Here is a 26,378-nt window from a genome sequence, read left to right as displayed (position 1 = left end):
CGTAGCCCTTTTAAAATCTGGGCTTAAATGTCTTGTGCACTCCTGTACTTCAACAATTGTATGACTCTTGTCTTCCTTTCCTAATGTAACTAAATTCTGTTCTACTTACTGTAGCATGCCGTAAAAGTATTGAACCATCTGCATTTGATGTGCTACCATTCACGACTGAAACATAGCCAACAAATATTGTTTGCAAGCCATAGAATCTAGCAACTTTCCATCCTTCTGTGGTAGTATTGCACTTCCTTGCTCTTTTTAATGCTGAATCCACAACTATTGATTCATGTGGAAATTTGTAGCAGCCCGTACACTGTTGTACTTTACACTTGGCATCCACATTCTTTTAAACTGGAGATCCCAACAAAGGCATTCTCCAAAATTTTCAAATGCAAATCTTGCAAGGCTTTTGGAATTGGTACAGCTTAAATCTACCTTGGAGGTTGTATAAACTAAAACACAGTTGGCAACCTCTCTGGTACTGACTCATTCACCTCTAAATTGTTTTGCCATCCTTTGCATCCTCACTGGGATATAAAGCCTTCTGAGATAATGCAGGAATGCCATATGCACCTGCCTTATCATCCTTGTTACTCTAGATGCATCACAGTCTGAGTCTGACAAGCCATAACCTGTTATAAGTATAGGAGAATCCTGAAATGCTTGATGTTTGGTATGGGAAGTCATGATCTTTGCAAATCTTCCTGCAAGCATGTATAGGAGACCGAATTAAACTCTTCTTTGAAGTTCACAATTGAATCAAATATGGTTTTTTTTTTTTTTACAAATTCCTCCCACATAGTCTTCATGAAAGCCTTACAGAATGGAGGCACTGATGGACTTTGGCTACGGAAGCCTCTTCTGGAGTCAAAATTGGTGGGAGGTAGCTTTGTCTGTTAGGTGAGTGTTGAAGCTAAAATTCCTGGCAGCATGGTAATCTGTAGGTATTAGGAAGTCTGCTTTCTTTGAATTTCTATTGCTAGCTGAAAGTTGCATCGGAAAACAGGTCTCTGTACTGTCTGAAGCAGGCGAGCACTGAGCTGTCCGCGGTGCTGAAGAGTAAACAATTCGGGCGCAGATGTTCTATGCTTTGTTCTGCCCCGATAGCATTCTTGTCACAGTTGTGCCTCTCTTGGAGGTATGCGTGCAAGTGCCGAAACAACGTTCCACTGCTCGGTATCTCTATCGTTTACTTTTCTTTTTCGGTTTTGAATATTTGCATGCTGCTTTCCTTTTCACTGAAGAATCTGCACCCTGCCGTTTTTCTGAACGGCATTTAGAAAATGGCTGGCTAGCTCTAGAGACCTTGGTTTTCAGTTTTTATTTTATTTTACCTGGAAATTTCAATGTTATAACAAAAAAATAAAATAACACTCAGTGGAAAAATTACTTTGTTATAAGACACAGGAGAAAACTCACTGGAAAAGTAAATTTTTCCAGGGAATTGTTTTGCTTATAATATTGAAATTCCAAGATAAAAGAGGATAAAACTGAAAATGAAGGTCCCCAGTCATCCAGCATGTTTGACTGCCCTATCTGCTACATTAACCAAATGAAATTTACCTCTTATTCGTGCTTATTTTAGGGCTGCAGGAAGCATACGTAGATAAAGATCACATACCGTATGATCATTTTCCAGACACAATGACACTCATTGTACAATCACGTGAAGACATATGATGAATTTTTAAAGAGGTATTCTACCTACAGGTGGTGCTCTTGACATTTTCTTCTGAAGAGCTAAAACTGATCTGAAGGAGTAAACCAGTAATGAAGCACTGATGACTAACTACACAATAAAAACAAAGATAATAAAATGCAATTTGATGAAATGAAGGCTTGATTGAAATTCCAGGACTGATCCATTAAGTGGATGAAAATAAGTGAAGGGAGGTAGCGAGGTAGTAAGAAGATATAAGGAGATGAGCATGCCGAGAAGGTTCCCTGAGAACTTTCTGTGTACGAGCTATGGTTTGTGCCGAAGGACGATGTCAGTGTTGTGTGGCTGTTCCATGTGGCCTGTCCACAGAGAACATTATTTGTATGTATGTAAGTGGATTATTAGCAGCAATTTTATTACTGAACAAATGAAATGATATAAAAAGGATAATGCAATTTAGCCATTTTTCCCCCCATTTACAATGTTCACCCCACAATTTACAGTAAAAACCACTTCTCTCTGCTGCATAAAAGAAAATTTATTTCTTGTCATTTACAAAATGATATATACATTCACTTGTCACAAATGCTCAACAATGTGATAACACATCAATATATACTTTTTAAATACTGTACAAGAAAAATACTGGCTACTTGCTCACATTGAATTCTTGAGAAGGCAGTGGATGGCCTAAATCCCATTTCCAACTGAAGGTATTAAGGCTATGAGATCCTGAGCCTTTGGGAGCAACTTACACACAGAGTTTTTCCCAGTCTAGAAAAGGAGATTAGATGTGTTTGGCATTTCATTAGAGAATGTTTCAAACAAATATTTTGTGCTTTCTTTTAGGCCAATGTAGTACAGTGTGCTCAGCTGCGTGCACATTATTGTATGTACAAGTTTACCATCGATTTCACAAGGAGTTTTGCATACACAAAACATAATGGGGTAGATTTTAAAAGGAGCACGCGCGGCCCACATGTTTGCATGCTACCCGGCACGCGCACATGTGCACCTTGCGAGCGCAGAGCCGCGATGCCTTCCCCCGTTCCCTTCCCCCTAACCTGACCTTCCCACCCCTTCCCCTAACCTTTCCCTCCCCCTAACCCTACTCTAACCCCCCCCCGCCCAAAATGTTTATCTTACCTTTTGCATCTGCCTCCAGACAGGCGCAAGTTGCACGCGCCGGCAGCCTGCCGGTATGTGATCCTCCCACAGAGCAGCAATGGCCGCTCTGTCGGAAGCCTCTGGCTCTGTCCCCGGACTGCCCCACCCCTCTCCTTCTTGCAAGCCCCAGGACTTACACGCGTCCCGGGGCTTTACGCGCGTCGCCGGGCTTTTTAAAATAGGCCCGGCGCGCGTAACCCTTTTAAAATCCGGCCCAATGTGCACACAGTTTAGCATATCTCCACGCAAATCCTGTATTAATCAAGGCATTAGCTATTAGGCCCTCAATCCAGAGTCACGTAGGCTTAACTCATGTTTTCTTCTTGTTGGAAATTTATCTCCTAGTCAGAAGTGCAGTAAAGTTTCTGGGGCTAGGAGGCTGAACCTGGAGTTTATGATACAGGGGTCCTGTGCTCAAGATTTATACACAGAAACCACTATTTGTGCACAAAGCATGTTCTCCCACACCTATGTGCATGGTTTGAATGGAGAATATGCTTTGTGCAGAATTTGGGTTTTATACATGCTAATGCACTTTTTCTTACCTCCCAATGCATTAGCACATCATTAGTTTGCTGCACTGGGAGTTAATTTTTTAGCACGTGAATATAAAAAAAAATGGGTGTTGTACATTCACTCAGGTCCTGTTATACTGTGACTTTTTTTCATATTTTTATTTCATCTAATATAGCATTTGACTTTTGTCATTGCATTGGCAATGCTTCCCAGCCAGAATACACCTGCAAATGGTTCAAGGCCCAGATGTCTAGCAATAAAGTTTCAAGGCTGTAATTGACACAATTGGCACCTTAATGCATTAATATTGTCAAAACCTTCAAGAGTAGAGAATAAGAAAATTAGGCAGTTTTGTAAACAATGACTAGAAACTGTTTGCAATTCAAAGTGCACATACATGGCGCTTTACAAATCCATTTTTATTCTCTTTTTAAGAACTTACATCTTCACTTCTTATTATATTAACATTGTTCCATGTATGTGCAGCTATGTTAGGAAACTAACCTGGAGATCCAGGAAGTTTAGGCTCTTATCCTTTTTTCACAGTATGTTGAATTCCATGTTAATTTTTTTTATATGAAAGGTTCCATAACAATATATAATAAAAATAGGATTTATCAATCGGCTCAAAATTTAAAAATGAATACTAAGTTGGTTCAGCTAAAACATTAAAAATGCATTTTAAAAGCCTAATGCACACATCAATTAGGGGATAAAAGCACAAGTCAGGCTAGCGCGTACTCACCAAATTTTAAAAGCTGCCGAGATGCGCGAGTATCTCAGACAGCACGCACATCTCACTCAAATTGAAAAAGCGGTGGAGACTGCATGGGGCATGGGCATTTTGAGGCAGGGCCAAGAGATATGCATACAAATACTCATGCATTGGGGTGTGCACCCAGGTCAAGTGCTGTGTTTACTTCTGCTGTGCAGGAATGTTTAAAAAAACAAAACAAAACCCAACTAGCCGTCCATGAGGTGTTTCAAGAGTCTGGGGTAAATGGGGGGAGTGTAGGCTATTAAACTAGGAAGGTTCTTAACAGGGTGAACAGGTGCACGAACTAGTGAAACTGGCAATGGCATGGGTGTGCGCCACTTTTAAAATCCATCAACTTGCACAATAGAAGGTTTTCCACGCCTATTTAAAATTTGGTGTACATGTTCACCTGCATGCCCTTTTGAAAGTTAACCTCCCTGTATGTTTCAATTAAATAATAAATTCCCACAGTAAAGCGTTAAAGCATCAGTCTGCTTCTATTGACACAAAGCTCCATTTTCACAGTGTAACTTCTATTTATTTATTTAATAAAGTCTAGAACTTTTCCTGTTCATTTTGCATTTTTTGGCACATATAGCCCCCCCCCCCCAATCTAGTCTGTCTTTTTACCTTTATATTTTCGGTTGGCACTTCAACTGAACCACTAAAGCTGGTAGATTTCCAGGCGCCTTAGGTAACCATTAGTATTAAGCTCCACATCTCTTTCTATAGTCCTAGCCTGTAACTGTCAGTCCCACCTATTAATATCTTGCAGTAATATTGTTTTGAACATAGTAGACCATTGCATCAGCATCTGAGCTGCCTTGCTGTTAGATACCAGAGCTACTCAAGGGTACAGTCCAGCATTACAGGTTCTTTAGTGCCACTCGTTAAAGGCTGGTGTCTGCAGTCTCAGATTTGGGTAGCACGGGCTCACAGACAGTATCGGGCTGCCCATCCCGGCAAAAGATCATGGCCGGGTTTTTGCAAGCCCACATGGCAACATCCCCTCCATTGGCGGGACTGGAGGAGGACATCCTGCTGCCAGGATTCACATGGCGGTCCCTGAGGCGATCCGTCCGGCTCCTGGCTTCTCGGCTTTGGCTCTGGGTGGCCAGGTAGGCTGCAATATTTCTAGTCCGGTAGCCCTCTTCCCGGTTGCGTCCGAGCAGCATGGAGATGTTGGGATTCCTGATGGCGTAAATGAGTGGGTTGATGGCCCCATTGGCCCAGGCCACCCAGATGACCACGGTGTCTATGACGGGACTGACGGGGTAGCCGCCGGCAGCGGCCAGACCCAGCAGGCAGTAGGGTCCCCGGCAGCCGATGGCGAAGACGATCATGATGAGCACGGTGGTGGCCGTGCGCATCTCGCTGTAGAAGCGCAGCAGGTGCGCGTAGGTGGTGACGGGGCGCACGCGGATCTCGGACAGCCGCACCGTCTTGCAGATGTGGTAGTGGCAGAAGCACATGAGGGCGAAGGGCAGCAAGTAGCAGAGGGCGATGAGCGCCAGGCCGTGCGCGCGGCCCAGGCGCGAGGCGCCCGCATGGAGCAAGCCCGTGCAGTGCTGGACGCCGCGCGGGTGCGCGAGCAGATACCAGGGCGAGGAGAAGGCGGCGGCCGTCAGCCAGGCGGCGGCAAGCAGCTGCAGGGCCCGGCGCCGGCCGATCTTCTCTCGCGGCTGCCGCACGATAGCGTAGTAGCGGTCGAAGGAGATAAGGGTCATGGTGAGGGCCGAAGCGGCGCCGAAGCAGGAGTTCAGGAAGCCGTGGGCGAGGCAGAAGCGGTCGCCGAAGAGCCAGGCGCCGTCGCGGCTGAAGAGCATGACGAAGGAGAAGGGCAGGCAGAGGAGCGCCGTCAGCAGGTCGGAGAGCGACAGCGAGAGGATGAAGGCGTTGGTGACGGTGCGCAGCTGCCGGGGCTTGACGATCACCAGGATGACGGCGCAGTTACCCAGGCTGGAGAGCAGGAAGATGACGAGCAGCACCAGCGCCTGCGACGCCACGGCCAGGCCGTGCAGGAGGCTGCCGCCGCCCCCCACCAGCACCTTGCCGGCTTCCTGCGCCGGGTCCGGGCCGCGCTCCCCGCCCTCGCTCTGGTTGCCGGCTCCGGCCGCCACCGCTGCTGCCGCCGCTGCCGCGCTCAGGGTGATGCCGCCCAGCACGGCGTGAAAGGCCGGGCTCGGCGTCAGCTCCAGTGTCCGCTCCGTTAAGTTGGGGAGCAGTGCGAGGGGCAGCTGCGGCTCCATCGGGCGCGGGGAGGGCAGACCGCGGGCGCAAGGCGGCGGGGAGGGGCGGCATCACTCGGGCGGTTGCGGGAGAGCGGGCAAGGCCAGCGTGAGGGGAATCCCGCGGCCGCTCTCCAGATCCCGGCGCTCCACTCGCTTTATTTTCTCGTCTCGTCTCCCTCTCCTCTCTTTATTCTAGGGGTGGGCGGGGAGAGAGGGCTTGGCGCGAACTGCTGTTGCCACGGCAACGGAGGTTTGTTTTGGAACGTCAGACGTAGTTTGTGGGCGGGGAGATGTGGCTAGGAAGCTGGGTCCGCGCGGAACGATAGGCGGAAATTCGGGTTCCTCTGGGTGGATCATTTTTAATGCATTTGCAGGTCTCTGTTATTTAAGAACTCCCATCGATTGTTATATAACTGATTTAAAAAAAAAATACTTGTTCTGTAGCTACAAGTCATTCTTTGAGAGTTCACTCTTTTTATTGATAAAGTGTTTTACATAATCAAAACTTTAAAATAACAAAAACAGAGGTACAGGTATCCATTCTTATTGGTATTAGATTAAAAATAAAGATATCGTGATTATCTTGAGGAAACAAGAAAATGAGATAAAGATTGCCAAATGTCATAAATTTGTTTTTTCTGGTACAACTTAACTGCTAGAGCAATTTCATATCTATGAACTATATATACAGTGTTCCATCAGCAGGTACTGAGTACCATTTGTAATGCATACAGCAAGGAGAATATCTAACAATATACACTGGCTAGCATTAAGTATACCATGAAATTCATAAGAACTATTTTATAGACTATAAGGTGTAAAATTGTTGAAACAAACTCTCAGGTTTGATTCCAAAAGGGCTAAATATTAATACAATCATACAGCATATGCTGTCCAGTGCCATCCATAAATTCACAGAGTTCACAGGAGTCCAAGTAGTACAATGAAGCAAAAAATATAACAACTGAGCGAGACTCGCCAATCATGTTACCCTCATGGATTGCGCTCAGAACCAATACCAATTAAGGAACATAGGTTCTAACATTAGTTCTTTCTCCCAAACCGATTCCACCCATGGGCAAGAATGCATGAGAATCACTCCTGCACCATATGGATAGGTTTAGTGGGTAGGGAGAGCTTTGGGGCTACTTTTAATAGGATGGGTAGGTCTTATTAAGGCCCTCAGCTTTTGTATATTTATACCACATGAGGGGTGGAGGATCCACTAATCATTTCTTTGACAGGTTGTGAATTAAAATAGCAAACAGTTTTAAAAGATATTTATTTGCAACAGATGTTAAAATAATGCAAATGGGTGATTTAGGTCAGTACATTCCGATCTCCTTAACCATAAGGCTACTTTGCCATGATTCTTTCAAGACTCTTTGCTCCACTATTCAAAAGGCACTTATTCTGGATAAGAGGTTGTGGCAGCATACCATCTGTTGGCAAAACAAAAAATAAGACAGGAGGGTTAGTCATAAATCACATTATCATTCTTAGAAGAAGTGTATATAAACTACCTTTGCAATCATGGTTACCATTAAGAGTTTGAAATGAAGCTAAGAAGGTCATTTTAGAAGAAACCCATTTTTCAATGCGTCCTCATTCTCAACGACAAAGTATGAAGTTCCAGTATAGTAGGCATGACCTGCAACCTCTACAATGACAGCTTTAAAATCACCACAGGTAGTTTCCTGGAAAAAGAAAAAAGGTATTTGAAAATATATTTTCCTTAACGTAACTGATAAGTTATAGACTTCAAAATGCTTCTTTTCTAATGACATATAGATAAGACTATTGCAAGATGATGTCAAGCCTTGATCGACAGCCTAAGCCGTACTGTTACAGGAAACCAGGTGGAGATCTATCTTATCGCTGATAAGATTTTCATTCCCTGACCTGACTGCTATGGAGGTGTTATTGATCTCTGCTCGGAGGGAAGTAAAATAAATGGTCTTTCTGGTTGGATTGATAAATTGGAGGAAAGGCCTCAGAAAGACATCTATTGCCCTCCATGCTCGAGGACAATTGAGAGAAATGACAAGGAAAGGGACAAAAGCTTAAAGAAAATCCTCACTGAGGAACTTCTCCAATATTCTGAGTTGTACTGGACATTTGTTTGCGTGAAGGTTACGTCAAGATGTGTACCTATGCAAGGTTAGGTCTGCCTCATTCTACAAGGAGGTGATCAATATAAACGAAGTGTTATCTGAATTTACATAAGCCCATCTACTAAAAAAAAAAAAAAAAAGAGGACAAACAGCTTTATAGTCATTAGGAAATAAAATGGTCTAAAACAAAAAGACATAAGAGAGAAATAGCAGCCTCAATGCACAAACAAATAAATCTTAGAGAAACTGGTCATTTGGCTGATTTGGTTACTCCTTATCTGCCAGCTCAAGTTATTCACTCCAATAGTCAGTACTTAATGGCCATACCTGGGGTTAAAAAGCTGTCGTACTCTGGCAACTAAGAATAGGGCTCTCACAAATCAGCCCTGTTCTAAGGAATGCAGTTTTCCATACCTTAAGGTCACAAGTGGAATAAATGTTTTTTAGCAAGCAATTAAAGACTACTGGAGTCCATATTTAAATGCTGCTTAGCCAGATAGTCAATGGGCAAACTGAACGGTGCTACTTATCCAGCTAACTTAGTTGGATAAATAGCTATATTGAGACTTATCTGATTAAGTTAACCTGATTAAAACAAACAAACAAAAAAGACATGCCTTACAGCAGTTCTAAAGTTAGCCACATAAGTATTAAAGTTAGCTGGATAAGCTTATCTGGGTATATTCAGTGGCACTGCTGTACCGCTGAATATGTCTTGTAAGTTGGTCAGACAAGTCCTATCCAGCTAGCTTACATAGCCTGATATATTTTAATACTGGCCCCTACTATGTTTAAGGCAGTCTAAAAATTGCCTTGGGCTCCTTTTTGGATGAAATGTTGGCTTGAGTGACAAACTCAAGACCATTTGTCTCACATCCTCTTCTCTTTCTGCTTTCAACACTACCATACCACCCTGTTTACATATTACCCACTCTTTGGGTTTCCTTTAGGCTTTCCAGCTCTCCCAGGTAATCCATCCCTGTTCGGAGCATCTCTTCAATTCTCTGAGTATACATTTAAAGATCATCAGACTTCAATTATTACTTTCAAGCAGCCTGTATCCACATTTATGCATGTAACTGCCTGCTCGATCCAGGTTTCTGCATGTACGCCATCTTTCAGTGCATTACAGCTTGAGAGGAAACAAGAGATTCTTTTATTACCTTGACAGCTTTTCCAGTGAATAAGGAATCAGTTGTACCACTCTTGAAAGTCCTGGTTTGGTTCAACTGAATTAGCCCCTTATGATACTGAAGAGCAATACGAGCTGTCACTCCTGATCCAGTAGGGCTTCTGTCAACCTAGAAAAATAAAAACTGGTCACCTGTATGTAGTGTAGTTCATGGCGTATTCCACTGTCACTGCCAAAGTTTGCCCCATAGTTCATGAGCTATACCACTGTGTCCATGAATTGCAGTAGGTACTGTTGTAAGAGACTACATTGCTTCAGTGGAAAGTATTCTGTCTTAATACCTGTGCATCAGCAAATACACAGATGTTGGCGGTTGGCTCTTCACTATATGCATCCTTGCCATCAGTTAATATTGTGCCATATAGGAAAGCCAGGTCTTCACTGTCTGGATGATGAAGTTTGACCTACAAAATAGTCATAATATAGTTACACAAATATAACAGCATCAAACTATTTTGATTATAAGTTACAATGGCATATGATGGTACATGTAATATATGCACACAAAAAAAATGAAAAAGGTATGATGTGTCAGTTTTACAATGCCCAAAAACAAACAAGCAAAAAAAAAAAAAATTAAAATTAAATAAGGTTTAATAAATGTCTAAATTATAGCAAGAAAGAGCCACTTATACAGACAAAATCATTAAAGAAGATGAGAAACAGCTAAACAAAAGTGATCTTATAATTATAATGAGCTCATATTCCTAACATGCAAAACACAATATTTAGCAAAGCAATAAAGTAAAGAAGAAATTTGTCCTCCGGCATATGCCATCTTTTGCCACAGCAGCATTGAGGGGATGAAATCAGCTAATAACACAACTATAGATAAGGATTAAATACAGAAGTTAACATGAACAGTAAAAGCAAAAGCAAAGCACAGATTACAATCATGAATAAAATACATCAACCCGCGCTTTCAAACTTCTAAAATCACCACCGCCTCCCAAATCTCCAAGCAGTCCCCGAGAGAGAGACCCTAAATACAGCATTTAAAAATGGGCACCAGAAATTCACATGTATTCTATTTATGTATCTGTTCTGCGCTTTGCTTTTGCTGTTCATCTTGCTAACTTTTGTATTTAGTCTTTATTGCATGTGCCACTGGCTAATTTCACTCCCTCAATCCATGTTGGGGACAACTTTCTTAACATGCAATGTACTACCAAAAGGAAAAAAAAACAATCACTAACAGATTTTCTCCTCCACGATTTGGGTTGTCACGGGCCCAAAAAATGCATGTTCCCCCCCAGCAGTGCTCCATTACCCTGCGCTAAGCCAATCAGAGAACTTAATGCGCCTGCCACAGCTCTCCAATAGGCGAGCTCAGAGGTCAACTAAGGAAACAGCAGCACATATCCAATTACAGAGAAAATACTGTTTTTATGCCAGCATTAATTTCCCTTTTGGGTAAATACTGTATTTTTGATTCAGCAGTTTCCTCCTGCTCCTCTGAGCTGTCAGATCAATCACAACCGGCTTCTACTGTGCTATAATGCCATAAACCTTCACTTGCAGATCTCTCTCTTCCTGATTAGCTCAGACATTGCAACAACAGCCCTCAGCCAGGAGTCACACAACAGGCTGTAGCTCCCTCTGGAATCTAGTACACGTGTACCCATGACTGGCCACTAGATGTCACCTTTGTACGATGGGCTGCAACTCCCCCCCCCCCCCCCCCCCCCCCCCTTCCTTGCTGATGTGGATGTTGCCCCTACAGCAACCCCAGCCCAAATAGCCAGGTTCAGGAACAGCCATTAAGCCATCAAACTGGTCCCTTCCCAGGTGGGAATGGACAAGTTGAAATACATCTTATAATGCAACGACAAATGTAAACTGACACTGCAGCCTGCGATCCGGATTTGTTAAGATAGGTCGGGGTCGACAACTGCACCTGAAGAAAGAACTGCAGCCCTTGAAAAAAATTCCACCCAAGAAAAGGCAGAGGGGTCAAAACCAGGGGGTGTCGGTCCTGCACCCACTGAACTACCTTCCCCCACTGACAAACCAGTTAGGGGAGCTCCAATTCCAGGTGAAACCTCTGGCAACTCTTTCTCCATTCCCGCATCATGCTGGGAAGGACTGGGCATAGCAAAATCAGATGGAGACAAGTCTCCCTGAGCCTCCAAACAGTGCTGACACAAGTTGGAGGGGATGCCAGGCTGAGATGCCCGAATATAACAAGCAGAACAGAGGGTAAGACGCTTAGGCTTCTTTGCTATCGGAGCCATAGTTGCCAGTACGCTCCAAACAGGCATCTGAGAACTGTGCGCCCAGCTGTGCTCGCAATAGACGCTTGTAAAAAAAAAAAAATAGGCGCTCAAAAAATAGGCACCTTAGGCACTATCAAGGGAGACAGACAACTTAAGCGCCTTAGGCACCCTTAATCGCACTACTGTGCATCCACCCAGGTGCCCTTACATGCACAACTGAGCGCCCCTATGTGCCCGAATGCCCAGCTAGGTGTACAACTAGACGCATAGCCGGGCGTGTAAGCGCAAACAGACGTTGAAGAGGGCTGGCTTATGCGCAGAGAAAAAGTGCACAAATGCCACCACAGTCTACCACACGGCAAACAATCTAAGTCTGAGAGCGGGGCCTAGCCCAGAAGGCAGCTCAACCTGCCCGAGTCCCTAAGCTCCCTTGGAGGCGGGAACAGATGTCAGATTGGCATGCCAAGCAAGGAGACCGGAGGGGAGAGGAATCCCTAAAATCAACTCCCCCTTACCTTTTTTTTTTTTTTAATTTACTCTTTACCTGAGCTCAGCCCATCCCAGCCGAGTACAGAGTTGGTCTCCGGCCATGGGGGGAGAGGGCATAGACCTTCACCACTGCGCTCAGTTTCCTGCATCCACTGGCCTTTCAGCTTTTTAATTTATTTTTTTACAGCTAAGTCTACATCAGCCGAAACCAGCTACCGGACCAAGGCACTCATCTGAAGGAAGGATCTAGAGATATCCCCTCAGGAAACTTGACTGAGGGAGGGCCAAATAGGTATCACCACAGGAGAGCGGGGGCAATAAACTTCTTTCTTCTTTTCTTCTACAAAAAAAACTTTTAACGCAATCCCCAGTAGGGAGTTTAATGTCCACCATCTGCTGGACAAAATAGAATAGATGCCAGATGTCCAATCAAATTGCTTTATTCAAGTGGAGACAAAATACTATGAATAAGCCCATAGTATTTCGTCTCCACTTGAATAAAGCAATTTGATTGGACATCTGGCATCTATTCTACTTTGTTCACCCTCACGGCGTTTATAGATTGCCTTCCTTGTTGTTTTCTTGGGTCCACCATCTGGAGACAGAGAATATGGGCAGGCTGATGTCATTGCAGGGGTATATATACTGTGATGTCAGCTTTGCTCTGTCTCCATCTGCTGGTAGAGGTGCATAACCCACTGGTCATGGATCCACCTATCCGAATGCTAAGAAACTGTATTCTAATATCAGCTATGTTAAAGGTGCTCCCTATAGGTGTAGAATACTATCATACAGAACTGTACGGCCTATGCAGGTACAAAGTAATATTTGAAAAGATTTTTCACATTTGTCTATCAGGTTAGGTGTGCACCTGGTCTCCTTGTTGCATGCTTCTGGAGTAGTTCCTGACAGAGGTTTGCAGTGAATTTGAGGACAGCTGGGAGCACAGTTCCTAGATAATGTCCCTTCAGCATGGAGGGCACAGTACTAGAGAGCTGCATTAAACACATAGGGCTGGATTTTAAAAGATTTATGCGCGTAACTGGCCTTACGCACGCAGCCCTATTTTCAAAAGGCCTGGGGACGCGCATAAAGCCCCGGGACGCGTGTAAGTCCCGGGGCTTTACTAAGGGGGCGGGATTAGAGGCTCCAGGCACAGCGGCCATGTGTTGCTGTGCTTGGAATTGTGTGCTGGCAGTCGGCCGGCAGGCGCAAAAGGTAAATTAAAAATTTGGGGGGGGGGGGGTTAGAGTAAGGCTAGGGGAGGACAGGTTAGAGGAAGGGGTGGGAAGGTCAGGTTAGGGGGAAGGGAACGGGGGAAGGCAGTGCAGCTCGGCACGCGCAAGGTGCACAATTGTGACCCCCTTGCACGCGCCGACCCCTGATTTTATAATTTGTGCACGCAAGTTATAAATCGGGTGTACATGTGTACTTCTTTTAAAATCTACCCCATATAGAACATTTTCATACAGGATTATTGCGGAAGTCATGTTGCTTTAATCGGGTAGTCCAGTACATCTCCAGTCATACACTCAAGCTCCCTTTCAAACAGTTTACCTGTTTGTTTTTATTCACTTTGCTCTGTGCTGTATTGCTGCCATTTTTTTAGAACCTGGTTTTCTGTACGTACTGAGAGCACTACACATTTTAATGTGCTCACCTTTCTCTTTTCGGGCACACAGAGAGCTAGTTCTTCCCAAGTCAACAAATGTACCGTGCATGTTCTGTATCACTTCCCGGAAGGTACAGGGTAATACGGAGGAGACGAAGGTTACATATGTGTGGTTCATTGGGAATATGTGGTGTAGGACAGGACAGGTACCTGAGCACTGACAGCTTTGGTGACTGCAGAGGCAGCATCTACAAGCTCTCTTGTCTTTGATGAGCTAACATCCAGTCCAAAGCTGTCGGCACTAACAAATGCATAGAAGGCGCCACCGTATCCAATATCAACTATTGTCTTTCCAAATCCAGGAACATCTACTGCAACATCTGAAACAGAAAATATGTAAATATTTATATCTAGTGAGTAAATATTCCACAGCTATTAACATTTTAAAAAGTTAGACTGATATTACTGGTTACAATTGTTAAAGTTTAGCTAGATGACAGTCACAATACAATTACTTTCTTCAAAAAAACAACGTAAAAGTAATTTTTAAAGACTAAAGTGAAACTTGCTGTCATTGGTATAGGCAGAGAACCTGTCAGACTGTATTCCTGTAAAAATGATGCGATATTAGAAAAATTTAGACTGTCAAAACATAAAAGACATTAGCTTAAAAATAGAGTTGACAGTAAACAAGGAGGAAGTGCCCATTTTGAAGTGACTTTCATGTGTGTGTATATGTATAACACACACACTCAGTTCAACAAGGGTTCCTTGAGAAAAAGATACGAGGATCAGATTAAGTGAAGGTAAAGTATATGATCCTGGAAGATTAATTATATAGCACTGTATAGATGAGACCATCTTTTATATATATATATTTCTAGAGTTTGTATTCTTATGTATAATTCTGGTATACATCATTTTAATAGTTCAAATCACACTTATGAAAATCAAAATTAACTCTTTGTATTAATGGCTTTGCCAACTTTGCACACAGCAAAGCTCCAATTTGTTTTAAATCTGCTGTTTATTAGTTTCATGACTTGCTCCCTTCTGTTAATATTTTATTTATTTAGTTAGTTAGTACCTGTTGTAATCCACTTCAAAGCTGATTACAAACAGGTAATATTTGCAAGGGCAAATAACCATTCCTTACTTATCTCTTCCGCTTCATTCAAGATTTTATAAATCTCTATCATCTCCCCTCCATGGTCTCTTCTCCAAGCTAAAGAGCTCTGGCCTGTTCAGCCTCTCTTCATAAGGGAGCTATTCCATCTCCTTTATTAGTTTTGTCACCTTTCTGAGACTAGAACTGCACACAGTACCCAAGGTACAGTTGAGGCATAGATCAATACAGAACCATTATAATATTCTCAGTTTTATTCTCCATTCTTTTCCAAATAATTACTAACATTTTTTTTTTTTTTTACTGCTGCTACACTCTGAGCTGATCATTTTTTTTTTTTTTATAATTCTTTATTTTAATTTCCTTAGATTATAACAGGCAAAACAAATAATATGCAATCTTACATTCAAGTAAACTATCAAATGAAGCAATATACCAATAATTACCCTTATAATCAATTACAGTAATATCTTAGAGAAAAATGTATACCGTTGAAGAGAAATCAAAATGAGCGAAACTACAAGGTATAATGGAAATAAAATACCATGATTTTAGGTAAATAGAGATAACAATTTCTATATTTATATGCTCTCATCCATTTTCTGCATTTTGGGGATGTGAATCTAGGAATGTCTGTAGAGCTAGAACCTCAAAGAAAACATATTTTTGATCTTTGTACCAGATTTCGCATTTACATGGGTATCTTAGCAAGAATCTAGCTCCCCTTGATAGGATTGCAGACTTTAACTTGAGGAATTCCTGTCTCCTTACCTGTGTTACCCTGGACAGATCTGGGTAAATCCAGATCTGTTGACCATGAAAGTGTAACGATCTATTGCGTAGAAATAGACACAGAGTTGTATCTCTTTCATGTGGGAACAAGGAGGAGACAAAGAGTTTCTCGTGCTGTTATTACCGTATCAAGAGTAGATTCTAAAATATCTGACAAATCAATTGATTGCTCTTGCTGCACTTCTCTTGTGCCAGATTTTTTAGCAATATAATACATTTTAGCAATAGCAGGCATAGCCTGTTCAGGTATCTTTAATATATGTAGTAAGTATTCTTTGAACATATCCTACGGGGAAATCATTCTTACAAAAGGAAAATTTAGTACTCTTATATTAGAGTACCTAAGATTGTTTTCCATATATTCTAATTTCCTCAATTTCCTCATACTTAATGTTTCACCTTTAACCAAATTGTTTTGAATATTTTCTACTTTACCCAAACGGTGTTCTTGAATTTCTAAATTAGCCTGATTAGTTAAAACTTTTTTCTCTATTTCTGATGTTTTCTTTTGTACTTCTACATGTGTTTTAGTTAAATTTATTATTGCTTTCTCAAGAGATTTAATTGCAATCCAAATCACGTCCATTGTTATCACTGGTGTTGTTGGATTTACAATTATTCTGTCTTCAGACTGTCCCAGTTCACTAACCCCTGCTTCAATGTTTCCCATCTCAGGTCCTACGTCACTTGGTATACCAGGAAATGTTGTATCATCAATTTTATCCTGTAGGACTGTTGGTGGAGATGGGATATTGGGAGCACCGGGGCTTAAAGAGATGGCTTCGGCCATAGAGGCAGAATCTCGCTCTAACTCTGCCTCTAATGCGGCCCTGTCCTCCGGATTAGTAGCTGTTGTCGTCACAAAGAATGATGGGATGTGGGATTGAGTTGGACCCGGTACTGGAGATGAAGTTATAACCTCCCTTACTCGGGCCTTTCGTTTAGTATGGGGCATTTTCTATCAGGAGTAACAGTCTTTGTGAGTATCTCTAGTTTATCTTCAACGGTTAACAATTGAGGCAGAGAGATAGAAAATAACACAGTTACTCACCGAGGGACTACGTGTGGATCATATTTCAATGGAAAATGCTTAGAGATAAGCTCAGTACTCAACAAAGCCGCGCGCGCGCGGCGTCGACTGCGCACCACAGGGGGGGGGGGGGGCGATTTTGTCCTTACCGGTCCCGCCCCTGATGACGTCAGCGGCGCGACAGGCAGGAAGGAACAACGATGAAAAAATGTCCAACAACGAGCTTCCCAGGAGGTAATATTTTAGAGGTAATTCGGGCAAGGGGGACTCAAGTCCTTTTTCCTCACCTCGCAGTTCCAGCTCTCTTTCTCTCTCTCTGAGCTGATCATTTTAATGTATTGTCCTATGACTCCCAAGATCCTTTTTCTGGGTGGTTACTCCTCTTAAAAAAAACAAACCAGCATGGAGTTACGTGATGCACTGAACCCGGATGGACAGTTGAGTTTGGGTTCCTCCCATCGCAGTGGAATTTACTCCCTTCTTGCTTAAATTCTGCAGGACGGCTGCTGAATAGTTTATGGACAGATTTATAATCAGACCTCCTAAGCTTATGTCCACAAGATTCACAAAAAAGGGAGAAAGAAGCTGCGCCTATCCAAATCTAAGATGGCAGCTGCAAAAGAGAATGCTTCTCTGACTCTGAAGCTGTAGTGACAGCACTGAGAAGCAGATTTGATGCTTTATCTGCTCAGATTGCGGGGGTGCAGAACACGACAGCAGACTTTGGCTCCCGTATAGATGTGGTGGAAGGAAGAGTTGGAGTCATAGAGGACGACTGTGCTGCAGCGGCAATGAAAATACAGTGACTGGAGAAACTGCTTTTGAATCAATCTGAGAAACTTAAAGATTTAGAGAACTACTATTGCCACAATAATCTGAGAGCTGTTGGAATCCCTGAATCGGTGGATGAGAGACTCTTAAAATCGGTATTAGAATTTTTTTTTTTTTAATTTATTTAGAGTTTTTTCTATACCGATATTCGTTTTCACATCATATCGGTTTACACAGAACAGATTAACAAAGTGACAGAATTACATTGAACTGGTAGAGCTTAAAACAAGAGCAGGGAGGGTAAAAAAAGGTAACAACAATATAATATGTCAATGGGCTTGGCTAAGGAAATGGGCCTTCCACCAGACAGTGGGCCTGTAATATTGAGTGTGTGCATAGGCTTGGCCGCATGAAAGCAGGAAGAACTAAGCCGAGAGTAGTAATTTTTAAACTACTTAATTACAAGCAAAAAGGAAAATTGGTTCTTACCTGTTAATTTTCGTTCCTATAGTACCACGGATAAGTCCAGGACAGACTATAGGTGGCACCTCAGGGGTATAGGACAGAGTCTGCAAAATCTTGTCTGTCTCCATCTGCTGGAGGGGAGGCAAAACCCAGCTGTCCTGGACTGATCCGGGTACGTACAGGGAACGTAGAGATCATGCAACTATACCGCAAGCAAAAAGAACTCCAATTGTGTGACCAATGTATTCTCTTATTTCAAGATTTTTCTCCCTGTATCTCCACTAAGAGGAAGGAGTTTACAAGGGTGTGTTCAGCTCTAGTCATCAGGTAAATATGCATTTCTCTCCTATACCCTGCACAGCTGAAAATATGGCTGCAGAATAAAGTTCATCTCTTTGAATCGGTGGCGGAGGCTCAAAAATTTGTGGATGACCTGCCTGCAGCGGGGGAGTGAGAGTAGTGTCTTATATGAGCTGCCGATGATGCCCATAATGTTAGCGGAAAGGAAGACATAGTGGGGTAGATTTTATAAATCTGCGCCCGCGCATACTTTTGTTCGCTCACCAGGCGCAAACAAGAGTACGCGGGATTTTAATAGATCCGCGTGTATCCATTAAAATCCGGGGCCAGCGCACGCAAGGCTGCCCAAAATCAGCAGCCTGCGCGCGCCGAGCCGCGTAGCCTGCCTCCGTTCCCTCCGAGGCTGCTCCTAAATCGGAGTAGCCTCGGAGGGAACTTTCCTTCCACCTCCCTAACCCACCCCCCCAGCCCTATCTAAACCCCCCCACCTTTGCTATACAAGTTACGCCTGCCCAAAGCAGGCGTAACTTGCGTGCGCCGGGCCAGCCGCCGGCACGCAATTCTCAGACCCAGGTGCAGTTTCGGAGGCCTCGGCACGCCCCCGGCCGGAACCATGCCCACAGCCCCACCCACCCCCAGGAAAGCCCCGGGACTTACGTGCGTCCCGGGGCTTGTGTGCGCCGCCAAGCCTACTCAACATAGGCTCGGTTCACGCAGGGGGTACTTCGGCCAGGTTTTCGGGGGGGGGGGGGGGGGGGGTATGCGCGTACCCCTTTGAAAATCTTGCCCAGTGAGTTTAAGTTCGGGACTCTAATTATTGGACTTTCACTACATCGCCATATTTATGTGCTGCACTGTTTGCAGTCTAAATATAAAATTGTTCTCAGTGGTGATCATTAGCTCAGAACAGCCATAGTGGGCAATGTGGTGATGTTCTCACCCTGCTTCTATCAATTTCTTTTATCGGACATCTGTTGTTAAAGGCAATAGGGGAGTTATTACCCAAGTAGTGCTAGTTATTTGTGGATTTAGCGATCAGTTTTGACTATCGAGGTTTGTAATTTATCAGTGCATGCTGCATAAATTCTGCTTTTGATTGTCAGATTCCTTTCCATGAGGGGCAACCCCTGAGTGCATCTGTAAGTGCTCCTGGCCTTCTCTTGTAGTAAGGCTCTTTATTATTGGGAGTTGTGTTTGTTTTTCTATGTGGGATTGTTAGGGGGGGAGCGGGGAGTTGGGTCGGCTATTTTCTGGGCTTGGGTAAGCATGAAATATATTATTCCATAATTGGATCAAGGGATATTCCCATCTGCTGTGTAGTTAAACATTGGTGCACTTCCTATTATTATAATATGGGGAATCTTGACCTTGAAATGGGACAATCCGGGCTCCCTGGCGTTTTGAGGATCTCTTTCTTATTTTGGGCTCCAGAGAGATGTGATGGGGAACCCCACTGAATTTATATCTTGGAATGTAGCGTGGCTGGTATCCCCAATAAGGAGAGAAAAAGTGTTATCCCAATTAAAAAGACTGAACGGTAATATATTTTTACAAGAGACCCACATGTTGGATAAGTAACATAAGAAATTGAGACGGCATTGGGTTTCTCAAGTATTTTCCGCACAAGGTGCTACCAATCGCTGCAGAGTAGCCATCTTAATTCATAAAAATGTCTTTTCAAATGTATCAGGTAAAAACAGACCCTGCAGGGCATTTTGTGATGGTTAAAGGAAAACTGACAGGAAGTTATTCTGGAATCCATTTACGCATCCAATAATTACAAGCATTCTTTTTACATGAGAATAATTACATGTTTACAGGAACTGGGATCTGCTCCTATTGTCATGAAAGGAGATTTCAATGTTAGAGCAGATCCAGACCTTCGGCGTGAGGAAACTCACTCAAAGATGAGATTTGTGCAATGTTCTCTCAACCTAGCTTGATGTTACCCAGGTAGAGCGTCCATCAAGCTAGGTTGAGAGAACACTGCACAAATCTCATCTTGGTGTGAGTTTCCTCACTCCGAAGATCATCAAATCTTCACAAGAGAGCACTGTTCTGTTCGTACGTCTCACTTTGAATGTCAAAGTGGCCCCTAATCCCTACACTAATACCTAAACCTCACCTCGAGTTACTAGGTTGGTCTCCCATACAGTTATAAATATCTATCTAGTGTGAGGGCATTATGGCTAGGCGCTCTCTCTCTTCTCCTTTTCTGATTTGCATCGCACCATAGGTTATGGTGCTATCGCATGTGTTAAAGGTGCTTAACACATGCGAAAACGCCATAACACTATTTGATAAATGACCCTGCTAGTGTGAGCCCAGAGCAGCTCAGTCCATGTCAAGGTCTATGGGATGATAAGTGGGAGTGGTGTTTTGACATTTAAATTGGAGAAATATGAAACATTTAATGGTTTTATGTATTAACTTTATTGTTTTATGCCATATTTTATTGTACTGTTAATTGAGATGTATTTGTTGCACTGTTAACCGACTTGATATCTTTGAGGAAGTTCGGTATATAAAAACATGAAAAATAAATAAATAAATATACTACCGTCATTACTCTCAAGGGAACAATACGGGTTCTGTTCATGGGAGGCAGTCCAATGCAAATATTCAATATTTGCTATTGGCGATGGAGGTGAGAGTGCACAATCAATTCCCAGGATCATTAGTTGTCAGCTTTGTTGCGGAGTAGGCCTTTGATAGGGTCTCATGGTCTTTTTTTCATTTTATATTGGGTGCCTTTGGTTTTACTGGTCATATTATGGCTGCGATAAGGATCTTTAGTCTAACTCATTGACATATATTCAGGTTAATGGGATGCTGTTGGAGGCATTTCCTTTATTCCAAGGGACTAGACAGGGGTGCCCCTTATCACCTCTATTATTTATTTTAATTTTGGAACCCTTGATACGGAGAGTAAAACAGGAAAGAGCTATTAAGGGTATTCCATTCAGTCCACTAGATTAAAAAATAATGCTATTTGCTGATGATATTTTAATGACCCTCTCGGAGGCTTCCTCCTCACTTCCACGTTGTTGCAGTTGATAACAGAGTTTGGAAAGTTTTCAGGACTGAAATTAAGCTTAAATAAACCTGAAGGGTTGGACCTGCTGGGAAATTTAGAGGTTTGGTGGCCTGGATTTCCTTTCAATGGGCGGGGGAGAAAATTAGATATTTAGGAGTTTTAGTATATAGAAATCCCAAGTTGTAACATACAACCAGTAATAAAAGTTTCATCAGAAGACTGAGGATGGATCTCCCGTATTGACGTTGGGGCGGGTGGCACTATTAAAGAGGATACTCATTCTCAAGTTATTATATATTCCTCAACTGGTAGCCATTTTACTAAATACAAAGGATATCCTTCTTATCAATAATATTTGTGCTAGATTCATATGGAGATCCAAAAAGGTGAGAACTCTGGGGGAAAACTAAGTTTTCCCAAAGCTGAGGGTGGTGTACGTTTCTCCCATATTAAATACTGTAACAGGGCATGCCATATTGTAACCATTGTTGAGTGGTTGGGAGTTAGTAGGGCCTCTAGTACTACAGATTTAGAAACTAATTATGTACATCCTCTGTATTTAAAATTTGTGATTCATGCTTCCAGGGACTCCCTTCCTGTTTGGGTTACCTGCTCATTATACTCTGGAATGATTCGGCGGGTTTGGAAATTTCTGAGGAAGTTACTTCATCTGCCCTGGGAGATTTCTCCATGCCTACCTTTAGCTAGAAATCCTCACTTTTAGGCTGGTGACTTTAATGTATTTTTCCAGCTGTTGGAGGTTAAGGGATTTAACTCTGTACAAGCCTTTTATGATTTGAGGTCAGGGAAGGTTCACTCCCTGCAATACTGTATTGACCACGTGGGGTTTATAGTTCTAAGATTTTCTCCCATATTTTCAACTACAGAGTTAAATTTCGAACCTCTTCATAAACGGGCTTAGTGCGAGGACCTCCGGTCCTTTTCAAAGATTTCTTCACATGGGAAGAGCAAGAAAGATGACTATGTCAGTGGCATACAAATATCTACACTCTTATTACTGAATATAGGTTAGTGTTGGCCATGGCAGAGATCTGGGGACATGATCTCAATATTCAACTATTGGCACGGGAATTACTAGCAGAGGTTTCTATCATTAATAAAGCTACAAAACGTATAGCTCTGAGGGAACTGCAATGTAAAATACTACGTAAGTTATATTTTTTGGCCTGTGAAGGCATTTCAGGCTCCTGTTGTTTCTTCGGATCAGTGTCTCAAATGTACGGCAGTACAGGCTACTTTTCTACATTGCCTCTAGGAGTGTGTCCATATTAAAAAAATCTTATATTAAGATACATGAACTTCCTGTTAAACTCTCAACTCGTGTGGTCCAAGGCCTTCTGTATATTTAGGGGCGGATTTTAAGAGCCCTGCGCGCCGGTGCGCCTATGTTCAATAGGCCTACCGGCACGCGCAGAGCCCCGGGACTCGCGTAAGTCCCGGGGTTTCCGAGGGGGGCGTGTCGGGGGCGGGGCCGAGCGGCATGTCATTTTCGGGGCGGAACGTGGCATTTCGGGGGCGGGCCCGGGGGCATGGTTTCAGCCCGGGGCGGTCCGGGGGCGTGGCCGCACCCTCCGGAACTGCCCCTGGGTTGCGTCTAGGCGCGCCAGCGGCCCGCTGGCGCGCGGGGATTTACTTCTCCCTCTGGGAGGCGTAAATCCCCCAACAAAGGTAGGGGGGGGGGGTTTAGACAGGGCCGGGGGGGTGGGTTAGGTAGAGGAAGGGAGGGGAAGGTGAGGGGAGGGCGTTAGCGAATTCCCTCCGCGCAGCCTACCTCCAAGTTCCCTTGGAGGGAACGGAGGTAGGCTGCGCGGCTCGGCGTGCGCCGGCTACACAAAATCGGTAGCCTTGCGTGTGCCGATCCAGGATTTTAGCGGCTACGCGCGTATCTACTAAAATCCCGCGTACTTTTGTTGGCGCCTGGAGCGCCAACAAAAGTACGCCAACGCGCCGTTTTTGAAAATCTACCCCTAGGTGTGCAGGGGGGGGGGGGGGGGGTGTCACAATTTGTATGTGTAAAGCTTGAAAAGTACTACTAATCAAGGCATGTTTGGTGGCAAATAAATGCATAATGCTTATATGGTGGTGGGAAAAGTAATGGAGTCACTGTTGAAAGTGAGAATAGTGAACTATCTACAGTCTGGAGAATTACTGGACCTGAGGCAGCATGGATTCACCAGGGGAAGATCCTGTCAGACAAATCTGATTGACTTTTTTGACTGGGTAATCAAGGAATTGGATCAAGGAAGAGCGCTCGATGTCATCTACTTAGATTTCAGCAAAGCTTTTGATACGGTTCCGCACAGGAGACTGGTGAATAAAACGAGAAGCTTAGGAGTGAGTGCCAAGTTGGTGACCTGGATTGCAAACTGGTTGACGGACAGAAGACAATGTGTGATGGTTAATGGAACTTTCTCTGAAGAGAGAGCGGTTTTAAGTGGTGTACCGCAAGGATCGGTGTTGGGACCAGTCTATTCAATATCTTTGTGAGCGACATTGCAGACGGGATAGAAGGTAAGGTTTGTCTTTTTGCAGATGGCGATAGCAAAAGCCAGAAGAATGCTGGGCTGCATAGAGAGAGGAATATCGAGTAAGAAAAGGGAAGTGATTCTCCCCTTGTGCAAGTCCTTGGTGAGGCCTCACCTGGAGTACTGTGTTCACTTCTGGAGACCGTATCTACAAAGAGACAGAGACAAGATTGAAGCGGTACAGAGAAGGGCGACCAGAAAGGTGGAGGTTCTTCATCGGATGTCATACGAGGAGAGATTGAAGAATCTAAATATGTACACCCTGGAGGAAAGGAGGAGCGGGGTGATATGATTCAGACTTTCAGATACTTGAAAAACTTTAACGATCCAAAGACAACGACAAACCTTTTCCGTCAGAAAAAAAAATCAGAAGAACCCGAGGTCACTAGCTGAAGCTGCAAGGAGGAAAACTAAGAACCAATGTCAGGAAGTATTTCTTCACGGAGAGAGTAGTGGATGCCTGTAATGCCCTTCCGGAGGAAGTGGTGAAGTCCAAAACTGTGAAGGACCTTGTGCGCTCGAGCGCCTTCGCTGCTTGAGCGCCCAAATTAGACGTGCGTTCATGCACCTTCGCCGGCGTTTGGGCACTCAAGGGTCAGGGGTGATGTCACAAGCTGCAAGATGGCGCTGGGGAGGCAGTGAGCAGCAGAACGGAGGGAGGCAGGCAGGCGAGCCGGAGCTGCCCCGCATGCAGGAAAGGTAGGGGAGTCGTCGCCCCGCCCCCTCCGACGCACCCCCCCCCCCCCCCGGGCAATCTTCCAGTTGCCTGCCGGTGCAATTTTTTTTGGCATGATGAGCTCGCACCGCCTGTACGTCCCATTAGGGCGCTCAAGCCAGCGAAGATGCCTTGAGCGCCCAAATTGGACGTACGTTCATGCACCTTCGCCGACGGGTCTGCTGGAAGCCGCTTTCACCGCCGGCTGCCCCCGGGAGGCAGGGGAGCCGCGGTGGGCACCTCGGGAGGAGGGGAGAGAGGACTGGGGCTGCTGGAAGCATGCAGTAAGTTTACTTTAGTTACAATTTCTATTTTCTTAATAACATGTCGAGTCGATTTTTGCCCTGTGCCTTGCTTGGGGAGGGGGGGGAGAGAGGACTGGCAATCTCCGATGCCCGAGCATAGAACCATCCACTTCCTGGTACCTGTCATTTCAAATGACATTTGAAATGACAGGTACTATCGCACCCATTTTACTGTATAGGCGCTGTATAGCACTCTATACAGTAAAATGGATTGCACTTCATGGACACGGCTTGCATTTGCATGCCATTTAAATACTGTATCAAGCGGTATGTGATCCGAACTGTGCGCGCGGCAAACGAGGGTGCACCCGGCACTTCTGCACTCTTTCTACCGCGTCAATACTGTATCAGCCTGTATGAAAGATCAGGGAACTGCAGGGTGAGCTGTCGCATCTGCTAGAGACAGACAAATACTGAAGGGTTGCAGGGTAGGCTCTGTCCTGATATAGGATACCCTTTCAGTTTTGGTCTGTCTCCATCTGCTGGACAGGAGGCTCAACCCATGGTCTGAACTGATCCGGGTACATACAGGGAACAGATTGCTTTTGAGGCTATGAGTCAATTGTGACAGCTTTAGCCGATTAAACAAAATGGTTCCAGTTTTCAATTAAACTGCATTTATTAACCACCACCCCCTTGAAATTTTAATTCCCGCCCCCCATTCCCTCAAAAATGCTTTATTTAGATTAGACGGTAAGCACCTTTGAGAAGGGATGGTCTTTTATGTGCGCGTCTCTACAGCGCTCTACAACTATCTAATAACAGCAGCAGTCGGACAGCGTCGGCTCGTTCCCGTTACCTGTAGCGAAGGCGAAGGCAGGCACGCTGAGGAAGCGGGCCCTGCCGCTCCGGCCCGCCGCGTACTGTACGAAGGCTGTCACCAGCCCGCACGGGCAGTGCACGTTGACTTGCGTCTCCGGGGACTGCGGCTCTTTCACCAGCCCGTAGTCCACGGCGAAGCGGGCGAGTGCCAGCACGGCGTGGCCGCACATGGTACTGTAGCCCTCGTTGTGCATGAACAGCACGCCCAGGTGCGCCTGCTCGCACTCGCTGGGCACCAGCAAGGCCCCGTACATGTCCCGGTGCCCGCGGGGCTCCAGGAGCAGCAGCCGGCGCACCCAGTCCAGCTGCCGCCGCACGAAACGCCGCTTCTCCAGCAGGCTCTGCCCACGCACCTCGGGGAGCCCGGCCAGCAGGATGCGCAGGGGCTCGCCGCCCGTGTGCATGTCCACTGCCGCCAGCACGGAACCATCGTGCGGAGGCAGCTGCAGCCCGGGCACTTCCATAGCGAACCGACCCAGACAAGGTTAATTAGAGAACACAACACCAACCGCCCCCCT

The 26,378-nt window shown here is 44.5% G+C and overlaps 2 protein-coding genes across 2 annotated transcripts; both read right to left on the bottom strand.

Moving 5' to 3' along the window:
- Positions 1 to 2,938: 2,938 nt before the first annotated feature.
- Positions 2,939 to 6,518, bottom strand: LOC115089847 (G-protein coupled receptor 135-like). The gene has a single exon (XM_029598194.1). It carries the CDS (start codon positions 6,344 to 6,346, stop codon positions 4,988 to 4,990), a length of 1,359 nt encoding a protein of 452 aa, XP_029454054.1. The 5' UTR covers positions 6,347 to 6,518; the 3' UTR covers positions 2,939 to 4,987.
- A 261-nt stretch (positions 6,519 to 6,779) lies between these two features.
- Positions 6,780 to 26,370, bottom strand: LOC115089849 (trans-L-3-hydroxyproline dehydratase-like). Its single transcript, XM_029598195.1, has 6 exons — positions 25,838 to 26,370; positions 14,162 to 14,331; positions 9,916 to 10,038; positions 9,606 to 9,743; positions 7,870 to 8,025; positions 6,780 to 7,770 (listed from the first exon to the last, which is right to left on the bottom strand). The coding sequence occupies exons 1-5, from the start codon at positions 26,322 to 26,324 to the stop codon at positions 7,900 to 7,902; spliced, it is 1,044 nt and encodes a 347-aa protein (XP_029454055.1). The 5' UTR covers positions 26,325 to 26,370; the 3' UTR covers positions 6,780 to 7,770; positions 7,870 to 7,899.
- Between the last annotated feature and the right edge of the window lie 8 nt (positions 26,371 to 26,378).

This window comes from Rhinatrema bivittatum, chromosome 4 (assembly GCF_901001135.1).
Source record: "Rhinatrema bivittatum chromosome 4, aRhiBiv1.1, whole genome shotgun sequence".
Classification (NCBI taxonomy): Eukaryota; Metazoa; Chordata; class Amphibia; order Gymnophiona; family Rhinatrematidae; genus Rhinatrema; species Rhinatrema bivittatum.
Note: the sequence above shows the minus strand (reverse complement) of the source record. Positions and strands in the feature narration are given on the sequence as shown.

Bases quoted from the DNA above. Each gene is read 5' to 3' on its own strand.
- LOC115089847 (XM_029598194.1), bottom strand. From the start codon at position 6,346: ATGGAGCCGCAGCTGCCCCTCGCACTGCTCCCCAACTTAACGGAGCGG.
- LOC115089849 (XM_029598195.1), bottom strand. From the start codon at position 26,324: ATGGAAGTGCCCGGGCTGCAGCTGCCTCCGCACGATGGTTCCGTGCTG. The intron at 10,039-14,161 runs GTACCTGTCCTG...ACTATTTTGTAG, and splicing joins CCAAAGCTGTCAGTGCTCAG to GTCAAACTTCATCATCCAGA. The intron at 8,026-9,605 runs GTAATAAAAGAA...TTCTTTTTCCAG, and splicing joins TCACTGGAAAAGCTGTCAAG to GAAACTACCTGTGGTGATTT.